Genomic DNA, 11,035 nt, shown 5'->3' with positions numbered 1-11,035 from the left:
CCCAGGATACGGCTGGCCTTCTGGGCTGCAACACACATTGCCAGCTCATGCCTCAATGGAGAAACCTCCAGTGAGGGCAAGGCTGGGTCTGCTCAGGATTTGTCCCTCGGAAGCATCAAGAGGTGGATGGTTTGGGTAGTGAACATCTCTGTGTCAATGCATGCCGGCTTGTAGATCTGAGCTACCCTCCTGTAAATCCACCATGAGACACCTGAAAATACCCAGTGAAGGTGCAGGTCAGCAGAGGTTTGAGCTGGTTTTGCCCTCATCTGGGTTCCCATGCAATGGCTGTGGTCAGCACCTAGTGAAGGAGCTGGGCTTGGGAAGAGCTGGAACAAGGATCAGCCCAATCCAACCCTCCTCCTCACTCACCTCCTGCACATCTACGTCCCCAGGGCAGTGAGCTTTAATGGAGACAGGGGTCTGCAGCTCCAGGCAGACCTAGTAAACATGGAGGTTAAACTCCTGCCCCCCAGGAGCATCCCTCACTGCAGCCACTGAGGAAGACTCATTGGTAGAGGCATCACTGCACCCAGCACCCATCTCCCATGTGGACTTCAGCAAAAACCAGACAGTTTGGCAGGAGGAATGTCCGTTTGTCCCAGCTAAAGCCACTTTCTCAGAAAATTAAAAACCAGAGACCAAAGCGAGCACACTTGTGGAGAGACATTGGCCACCCTCAACAGCCAACAGTAAAAATCACCCATCCAGGGACAGCTCAGCCACTTCACTTCTCCTCTCAGTGCCAACACCAGAAGCCATGGTTGACTCTAGAGTTAAACTGACTCTATTATTCTTTCCAAAGTCTCCACAGCTGTTTTCTTTAGCTCCCTACACATTCCAGCCACTGCTGGCCCACCAGTCCTCCAAAGAGCAGCTCAGCTCTTGGTGGAGGGTTATCCATTCAAAAATGCCCCATATCCAAGGAGTTTCCTTCAGCCCTGTGAAATGAAGGCTTTCTGAACCTCCTGGAGTTCAAGCATGCAGCACAGCAAAAGAGATTTGCTCTGAGGAGTTCAAGGTTTGGGTTATCACCTTGTGAAAGGGAAGCGGTGGCCTGAAATAGTTGAATAAAGAAGTTCAAAGAAAGAAGTCCCACGAGCAAAATTTTGGTTAAAACCAATGTGTTGGTAGAATATGGAAGGAGTGGATGGTGAGGTGTGGTAACAGGGTGAGCAGAAGGTCAAGCCTCCGTGTTCCACTTAAGGCTTTCCCTGGAGCTGCCTTGCACAGAGGTTAAGCTGTAGGGCAGCTCTCTCCCCCCCCAAAAAAAAAAGAGAGGCCTCAGACCTGGAATGTCATGAGGGAAACATCCAGTGAGGACCAGGGAGAATAGAAAACCAAACACTTCCCAAAGTAGGAGCTATGATTAACATTAAGAAAGACAGAGGTTTCCAAAGGAAGTAGTGTAAGTGTTTGAGTGATGAATGAACAAGTTCCTTGCAGAAAAACTCAAGGAAGACATAAGGAAGCTTCAGGCAAGTCCTTCAGAGAGATGCTTGGCTCTGGGAATACGAAGCATGAGTGAGGGAATTGCACAGGGGCCAGGAGTGGCCACACCGTTCACACTTGGCTACCTTTCCTGTGGAGCACATGATCTTGTTCCCTTCCTTCTTTCCCCTCTACTCATGCTAGAGGAATGCACCATGAGTATGGCCCACCATTCCCAGTGAACTTTCACCATTCTGTGAGGCCAGGCAGAGGGAAGACCTGGCACGTACAGAAGATTCTGCCCTATGCTTTAGAGAGACTCAGGTATGGCACTTCTGGGCCAGGCTCCTCCTTCCTGTCTTGGAAAGACTATGCTGATGGATCCTAAACCCTTACATCTTGCCTCCTCTTCAGCACCCTACAAGCATCAAGTGGACATGCATGATGGAGTGACATCACACTAGATACCACTGTCTTATTTCCAAGGATGACACTGTTAGCTAAAAAAACCCCCAAAACCAAAACAAACCAAACAAACAAACGAAACCACCCCAAACCTTCTGCTCAGCAGCAGTTGAGCTCATGGTAAAAAGCTCAGGCAGGACCACTGAGCACTCCAGTGTCTGACTTCCCTTTGCTTTCCCAAAATCACATCAGACCCAAGCAGAGCACATGGCTCCCATCCTGCCCAGAACACTCCCTCTCCCTCCAGTGTATCCCTACCAGAGCTCCCGGTGCTCTGCTGCTCGGGACCCCAGCCTCTAGGAACTGCTACAAAGGAAGGTCATCACCACTCCATCTCATGCCAGTGCTGGCCTCCATACCCCATGGCTACAGTCACCTCATTCATCCATGAGATGGAGTTAAGGCTTTGGGATTTTCCTCTTGATGGCCACTGCCAAACCACACAGCCACCCTGTTTGTTCAGCTCCATGCCATCTTCCTTGCCAGGGAATGCTTCAGGTATAGGTAGCATTGAGGTTCTCCAGGTAGATGCAGTCTAATATCCGAGCAACAATGGGTCTTGTGAAGGAGGAACACGCAGGCTCTCTTGGTTTCAGACTGCTGGCCTCCTCAGGATGCAGGTTCTTCTTCCAGCTCCCTCTGAGGGATTTCTTGGAGCTGGCATAGGGCAGGAGGCTGGAACCAGGCTTGGAGCCCCACAGTGGCAGGGAGAATATGGAGAAGCAGCTGGAGAGCTTGGTCTTGGAAAGGGAGTCTGCTGTACAAGGCAGGAGAGGAGCGGGGGTGGAACCGGATCCGAGGGCACAAGAATGGGATGCCCATGCCAGGGACCCCAGGCTGTGGGCTGTCCCTCCACTCTCAGCCTCTTCCATCTGCAAAAAACTGGGAAAGGACTGGTGAGACTGCAGAAACTCAGCTCTCCAGCTGCAAGAGCAAGGAGGCACTAACTGGCAGCTGGCTTTGCCCATGGCAGCACTTGGAGACACGAGATTCCTTCCACTCCAGAGGGACAGTCTTTCCATGCCAGGGACCCCAGGCTGTGGGCTGTCCCTCCACTCTCAGCCTCTTCCATCTGCAAAAAACTGGGAAAGGACTGGTGAGACTGCAGAAACTCAGCTCTCCAGCTGCAAGAGCAAGGAGGCACTAACTGGCAGCTGGCTTTGCCCATGGCAGCACTTGGAGACACGAGATTCCTTCCACTCCAGAGGGACAGTCTTTGGCGAGGGCTGCTGGAGGGGTTTGTGACTCATTGCAAGCTGGAGCCGGCAGGAAGGACAGTGTTTCAAATTGAAAACAAGAAGGGGTGAAGAGCAGCTGCAGGGAGAGAGCAGATAACAGAAAACTCTGGATGAAGCCTCTTCTGACCACGGTAGCTCCTGGGGGCTTCAGTCTCCAGCAATGGAGAGGCAGTGTTCATAGTCATGGTCAGGATTACTCAATTCCCAGCTCAGCTCTGGGCACAGATCTCACTTATCGCCCAAGCTTGTCCCACTTCCACCTAGGACACTTGGAGCAGAAGGTGCCTCAGACCCTGCCACAGCCCAGCCCTTTCTCCACAGCCCCAGGCTGAGTTGGCAGGCCCTCTGGAAAGGCAACAGGAAAGTCAAGAGGACAAGGGGCAACGGGCACAAACTGGAACACTGGAAGTTCCAGCTGAAGATGAGGAAAAATTTCTTTACAGTGAGGGTAACAGAGCACTGGAACAGGCTGCCCAGAGAGGCTGTGGAGTCTCCATCTCTGGAGATGTTCAAAACCCATCTGGACGCTTTCCTGTGCAACCTGCTGTAGGGAACCTGCTTTGGCAGGGGGTTAGACTGGATGATCTCCTGAGGTCCCTTCCAACCCCCACCATTCCATGACTCTGTTGGAGCTGGCAGCAAACCAGCCAGCCTGGGAGATGTAGTTTCAGTGGGAAGTGTGGCCCTGGGTGCCCTGAGAGCGAGTGGCACATGGTGGGGATCCAGGCGGGGAGAGGCTGGCTGCCACCCACACCACCTCCCCTCCTCAGCTCTGGGGTACCAGTTTCCCTCCCACCCATCTTGCCACCTCGGTGGCACCACCAGCATCCCTCCTGGGTGGCTGCCAGGACACCTCACTCCTTTGCAAGATCTTCAAACAAAAACCAACCACCCTCTCGCTTTGCCTCTGGGTTTTGAGGCTGGAGACATCCTCATATATCCACCTCCTGGCCCACAACCACAAAGGACAAAAAGGTGCTTTAAAAGAAACAGCTACAAACCTGCATGAGATCCTTCAAATCCAGGAGCTTTTCAAAAGAAACCAGCACATGGCAAAGGACACGTTTCCCCATAAAATTGCAAGACATCCCGATGCGAGTTATTGAATATGTATAAAATGAGCCACTTTGCTCCTCGTGAGAGAAGTTTTGACACTCTCCAGCTCTCAAAAAACTGTGAGACTAGCCAAAAAAAATCTGCGGCTGGAGGACAGCCAGCACATACCCAGGCTGAGCGATGACAGCCCATAATAATTTTGGTCTCACAGCAGATGACTGGCAACAAGCACGTGTAAGTCTTGGCCTTCTCCTGGTGTGGCTCTCCTGTTTGATTTCCTGAAGTGCAGGGGACAAATATCATCAAAAAAAAAAAAATCACTGAATGAGGAAATAATTTGCTTTGGGAAGGACTTGTGGAGGTCAGAAGTCTTGGATCTGGATGTAAAGAATTGAGATTGTAAATCTTAATAGCAAACACTTTGGTTTTCAGTACTTCTGGTCTCCTTGACCTGCCCTCTGCTTGGCCCAAGCCTTGTTTTTTGCCTTGCTGCATCCTACAAAGCTGCTAATTAAATGCACCTCAGGTGAAGCAGAGGAACGAACACCCCACCCACCACCCAGACACCTCACACCATGCAGACTGGCTTTGGGTAACTGCTTTTGCACCTGCTTAACCCATCAGCAAAACCTGATTTGCCCCTGGGGGTGCAGGATCAGGCAGGTTCCTGTGTCCTGGAAAAAACCACGTGAGCACCTCCAGCATCGATGCTGGGGGGGCAGCTGGCTCTGTGACAATGGGAATGGGCTTCCACCAGAGCATCACAGCTTTCTCTCCCATCTCCAGAAGAAATCTTGGCTTGTGAGGCTCTCTGGGGGTCACAGAGCAGATGAGGCAGAGACCCAGCTTGGAGCACGTACCTGCCCTGCCCTCTAGATGCAGACAGGGGAATCCAGCACAGACACAAGCTGAGGAGGAGTTGGTTTCCCTCTCTTTTCACTTCTCTTCTTGTATCTTCCACCAGGGAATCCTCCTGCTCTTGGCCCTCCAAGTACACAAGGAGCATTGATCAAGTAGGAGATGCTCGGACATCTGTTCTTGGTGGATGGGGGACAACTGCCCTTGCCAAGGCCAAGGTGAAAAGGAGATAGTAGCACATGAGATGAGGCTGTCTTCTTTCTCATGAACCATCTCCTGAGAGAGCTGCATTCATTTTCAGTGAAATAAGCCATGAAATGAAGCTCAGCTCCACCAGCCCTGCTTCAAACCACTGCCAGCAGACAGAAAAAGGGTCCTACCAGAGGAGGAGAGCACTCAAAGCCTTGTTGTAAGGGCACAAGGCAGATTGAGAAGGAAAAGCAATGACAGAGGAAGAAACCACCTTGGTGGTGTCTTAAAAACTGGAGCTGGGTGGAGACCATCCCCACCCGCTCGCCTCTCCCACTTGAGCAAACAACTGGGTTGGCTGAGTTTTACAGCACCAAGGATCAGCCCAGGCTGCCTGGAGCTGACCCAGCCAGGCACTTGCTCCTGAGCTCCCTGGTTCCCCCCCCCCAAAAAGTGCCCTGGGCTTCCCCCAGCATCTCTGCTCACCTGGGACTGAGCTGGAGATTCAGGCTCTGAGTGCAGGCAAAGCTGGAGAGAGGAGCGGTGGGCACAGGTATTGGGGGACACCTTCCTCAAGGAGGGGATGTCCCTGCACTTTCATCAGCTGTGGCCATTTTGGGACGAATATGCACGTGCTTTTACACCTGGCCCCATAAATTATGCCCTGAACCTCAAGGCCATGACTTCAAAAAAAGGGGCTGGAGAAAAAACACACCCACACAAATAAGAAATGTCTGTACCCAGCAGCTCCAAAACCCTCTGCCTCCTTCCATGGCCCTAAATCACCACAGAGCATCACCAAAAACCAAGCTGGTGATGGATTTGGGACCCCAAAACCAATTCAGAGATCTTCCCCTTCTGCACAGCCTGTTCCAACCTGATTTAAGGCTGAGGGGTGAAGTTTTAAAGCCTCCCTTTGCAAGTCTTTCTCAGGTGACTGATTTCCTCCTCCATCTCATTAGTGGCCACCAGCAGATGCTGCTTCCCCAGCAGAAGCCACACTCTGCTTGTCATTTCTTCCCTCCTCACTGCCACGGCGAAGCCTGGAGAATATTTATCGAGGAGCAGATGCAGCAGTTTTCTTCTGGTTAAGCTCAGGTCATTAATCTCTACTGAGAGTTTCCATAATCTTCCTCAGCTTCCTCATGTTTGTTTAACTCTCAAATGGTCGCTCTGTGGAGCTCCAGCTAATTGCAGATTAACTGCTTTTCAATATTAATTGCTCTTCATTAACGTGCCAGGCTGTGTCCCCTCCGGAGCCTGGGCAATAGCTATTGGCATCATGCCCACAGCTCACCATGGTGCAAATGACTTTTGTCTTTTGGGCCAAAATTCCATGATATGAACCCAAATCTTCTGTGTGTTTTGTTGGAACAAAGGTGATTCTCTCCTCCAGCCCAGAGCAGTGAGCTTCCTCCTTGCAGATGGCTCAGAGGAGCTGCTCTCCAGCCACCACAAACTGCAGCATACTCAAGGACAGATGGGGATGGTGGCACCTCTCCAATGCCCTCCTCCTTCTAGGGGGGGGATCTTCACTTACATAGCCCCCACCCCAAGTCCCCATGAAGCAGGACAAGGCAGGATGTGGCCACAAAAACCTCCCAGATTACATGAAACCTGCCCAGAAGTGATGTGAGGGCTGCAACCCAGCTTTCACCAGGGTAGCATGATCATGGCATGAAAGTGAGAGCCTCAGCCCTTCCACCACGGCAGCACCTCCAGGTGCCAGGGGTGCAAGTATTGCTGCACAAGTACTGTAGGACCACGCAGGGTGGATGGAGCCAGCACTGTGCATCCTCATCTGCAGGGTCCATGGCAACGGTCACCAGTGAGTCCCATACCTTGAGTCACATCTTGGGGTGCACAAGTCAGCACTGGCTAGGACTGGGCTAAGGGTGAAGCCATGGGGACAACCAGTGGCTGATTGTGCTGTTTCATTCAGTGTCTACCCAGGAGACAGAGCCACTAAAGATATAGGTCCTGTATCTCCACCACCTTCCTTGCCAGCCTGTCCTTTCTCTCCTCTCAAGCCTCTTAGGTTGCTTCAAGATCTTGGACTTGTTTACAAGCCTTCATAGAACACATAAAACCTTCCCAAGAACTCACCTCACAACCAAAGAATCATAGAATGGTTTGGGTTGGAAGGGACCTTAAAGCTCATCCAGTCCCAACCCCCCTGCCAGCAGCAGGGACACCTTCCACTAGACCAGGTTGCTCAAAGCCTCATCCAGCCTGGCCTTCAACACTTCCAGGGAGGAGGAGCAGACACAACTTCCTTGGGCAACCTGTTCCACCCCATGAAGAAACTTCCCAACACATGCTACCAGCACGTTAATCTTCTGCTTTAAAAATATCATTTAAAAACATCAATAGACTCGGTGATTTTGCATGAGCTTGAAGCTCCATCTATTTGTCCCACTGACCCACGAGCAGCTGGGATGAGCTGGCTCCTGCATCCACGCCGTCCCCTCCAGCATCCTCTGCTCCACGTCCAGCCTCGCCCTGGGGTGCTGAGCTGCCCTGCTCTGCATCTCTTGGCCAGAAAGAGCCCCCAGTCCCCTCTTTGCTGGCATCGAGCTGGCACCAACACATCTAGATGCTGCTGAGCAGAAGCCCCTCACCTTTCCACAAACCCTCTGTCCTGCCACCCAGGTGGAGGAGAAGCCTCCCCACTATCTGGGGGGCAGGGAGAGCTTGAGGTGGGATTTCAGCCCCAGGGCTTTGTCGACCACGTCCGGGGGCTGCAGGCTGTGCCACTGGGCGAGGGGCCGGCGGGGGTTGGACAGCATGTCAGACCAGTGCCGCAGCTGGTTGCCCGTGGCCCGGCAGCCCAGGAAGAGTTTGCCAATGGGCTCATTCTTGGTCACTTTGTCATGATCCCAGACGGAGATGACCACATCCACATTCTGGGAGGGACACAAGAGAGAGGGTCAGTGGGAGGGGGCTTGTCGCAGCAGGGACATGCTCAGCCCTGGGTACTGCAGGGAAACCCACCTGGATCTGATTGAAAGGCACCTCAAAAACAAACACCTCGTTGAAGTAAGGGCTTAAGGTGTTTTTCTTCACACTTGTCTTCTTCTTCTTCCATTTCTTCCTGTTCAGGACAAGATGCACTTTGACAAAAGGATCTGAGGAGAGAGAGGACACAGCTGACATAAGTGACAATTTTTGACTGAGGAGCTCAGCCACGAAACAGCTTCTCTGGGCCGTTCCCAAGAAGAGCACAGCATCCCACTTGCCAATCCTTGTGGTGAGCATCTACCCCTCTTCCCCTTGCCAGCCACCCCAGAACCCTACCTCCTACTGCCTGCAGCTCCCCATACCATCCAGCCATGGCATCTCATCCTGGGAGATACCTCCAGTGCTGCCCAAAGCTGGAGTATCTGTGCTGCAGAAGGCTGGGAGCTGGCCAAGGGCTGGGTATGGCAGTGGGAGAGGGAAGCAGGTCTCTGCACCAAGAGCTTTCAAGGCTTTGCAGCTCTGAGTGCCATCAGGGGTAGGGAGATCTAAGCACAAGCAGTCTCTGCTGACCTGAAAGCCCATGGGAGTCCATCCTCTTCAGCTTCTTGGCTTCCAGGATGAGCACTGTTAGCTTGCCGGTGCTGGGGACGTAGCGCAGTGAGAAGCAGATCTCTCCCAGCTGCTCTTCCTGATGGAGAAATATGAGTGATGAGCACTGGGCAGAGGAGCTGGCTCACCTGGGGCTGGAGCACCAGGCTGGACCCAAGTTTCTTGGGTCTCCTTCACTCTCCTTGCCCCCAAGGGGCTGCTTCTTGGGATGGTGGCAAGCAAAGCAAAAGCAACAACACGTTCCTCCCAGCAGAGTTTCCCACCCACCAGGACTAACCTCCACTTTACTGGCTGCCACCAGGTCACTCCACTGCTCGATGACGTGCTGCAGGCTGACATTGGCCAAGGGCAGCCGGACCTCACCGATGATGTTGTGCTTGGTGAAGCGGTTGAAGTCATAGATCTGCATCACCAGCGTGGATTCAGGTACCTCCACCTGGGGTATCTGCAGGGGAGGATCCAAAAGGCTGGACTCACTCCTTGGTGGCAGCCCCTTCCCCATGGGACAGGGTGGCAGATGTGATAACAGCTCTTTATCTCTGATGCTTCCCCATCCAAGCATCTCCCTGCCTGGAGAAGTTTGTGCCTGGGGGGCAGTGCCCATGCAATGCTCTTGATGGGACCATAAAACCATCATCAGTTGTAGTTTCCTACCTGGAAAGTGAAGCTCTCATTGAAGATGGGGTTCAGGGTCTTGCGGTAAACCTTGGTCTCATACTTCTTCTTTGTGTCGGACGTTAGGTAGACGATCACATATGGATCAGACGTGCCTCCACTGTCCATGGCCTTCAGCTCAGCTGCCTGCTTCACACCGACTTTCAGCTTAAAAGGAGCGATGTACAAGGTTACCACAAGGTCACCAGGGGGAGGAGGATCGGGCTGATGGCCAGGGGCTCAGTGGGAAGCAAGCGATTGCAGCAGGGAGGACATCTCCACACCGTGTGGGTATGAGAGCCATCAAGCTGTGGATGGCAGGGAGGTTCAAGAGGGCATGATCCACCTTGGTGGGCAGCAAAGAGGGACCATGCAAGAGCAAAGCCTTTTCCCTACCCTACCACAAGCTTCCCCACCTCCTGCGCTCGGAAGTTGTACTCCAGGGAGTACTGCAGCTTTCCTCTCCACGTCTGCTCTGCTCCCCGCTCCAGGTCCTCCATCTCGGGCTGGACCTGTGGCAAAGAGCAGCACTACCCTCAGGACATGCTCAGCCATGTCCCCAGCCATGCCATGCTCCCACCACCCCCAGGACCAGGCAGCATGGCAGAAAACCTCTGGGGAGGAGGGAGGTGGGGGAGAGGGGAAGGCAGGACGCACGAGGCAGGCTGTGCTGGAGCTGCTGACGGCATGCAAGCTGACTCTCTCCTTCTTCTTGTGCTTCTTCTTGCCACAGCAGCACTTGATGATGCAGATGAGGAAGAGGAGGAGGAGAACGGCCACTGCCGCAGCCACAGCAATGAGTGCCCATTTGGGTACTGGTGAGATGTTCAGAGAGTGGAGATGGATAGAAGAGTTAAACCCAAGCAAAAATGCATAGAGTGCATTTAGAGAAGCACTTCCTGGTGCTTCAACATCAAGAAGTTCTACGTTCTAAATTGTCCCAGAGTCCTGGATGGGCCCCATGCAGGGGAAGACGTGCAGCAAGGATGCCCTGTGCTCCTGGAGGTACCACTGCAGCATCCCCACCCTGATGGACCCTGGTGGAAAAGGGATATATGGAGGGAAGGAGAAGTGTCTACCCAGCCCCAGAGGGCAGGAGCATCCCTGGATAACACTGCCTGAGAGAGCCGGGCAAGCGCTGCCGTACTCACGTGGGATCCGGCTAAGCCAGCCGCTCAGGAAGCCTGGCTGAGCTGTGGTGGCCACGGGGCTACTGGTGAGTGGGAAGGCCGTTACTCTGCTGTTCCTGGTTGCCATCGCCATGGCTAAGCTGAGGTGACCTGGGGACCCAAGCAAAATGAACAGGGTGGGGATTTCCTTTCCAGTAGCACGTGTGCTGCCAGTGGCCCAGGGCTCTAATGAGAGCAAACACAATTAAAACCTGGAGCCCGGTGTAAGCAGTGAGGGCTTGGCCACTTTGGCAACAAGGGCTGGAATGGATCAGGAAGGAGCTGTGGGCAAGGAGAACTCTGCATCAGCCAGCCCCTCACCTCCAGCTTTCTCATTTATATCCTTTGCCTTCAGAAAGGGGAGGATCAGGGAGTTCTCCTTTGGTTTGGAGAAGAGGAATCACC

At 53.1% G+C, this 11,035-nt stretch overlaps 1 protein-coding gene across 1 annotated transcript; it reads right to left on the bottom strand.

Annotated features, from left to right (window-relative positions):
- Nucleotides 1–7,909: 7,909 nt before the first annotated feature.
- LOC104532744 (synaptotagmin-2) lies at nt 7,910–10,724 on the bottom strand. Its single transcript, XM_010178015.1, has 8 exons — nt 10,613–10,724; nt 10,119–10,276; nt 9,878–9,973; nt 9,462–9,629; nt 9,085–9,252; nt 8,769–8,886; nt 8,232–8,365; nt 7,910–8,143 (listed from the first exon to the last, which is right to left on the bottom strand). Exons 1-8 carry the CDS (start codon nt 10,722–10,724, stop codon nt 7,910–7,912), a joined length of 1,188 nt encoding a protein of 395 aa, XP_010176317.1.
- Nucleotides 10,725–11,035: the final 311 nt, after the last annotated feature.

The sequence above is a fragment of the Antrostomus carolinensis genome, unplaced genomic scaffold, assembly GCF_000700745.2.
Source record: "Antrostomus carolinensis isolate BGI_N321 unplaced genomic scaffold, ASM70074v2 scaffold35491, whole genome shotgun sequence".
NCBI lineage: Eukaryota > Metazoa > Chordata > Aves > Caprimulgiformes > Caprimulgidae > Antrostomus > Antrostomus carolinensis.
Note: the sequence above shows the minus strand (reverse complement) of the source record. Positions and strands in the feature narration are given on the sequence as shown.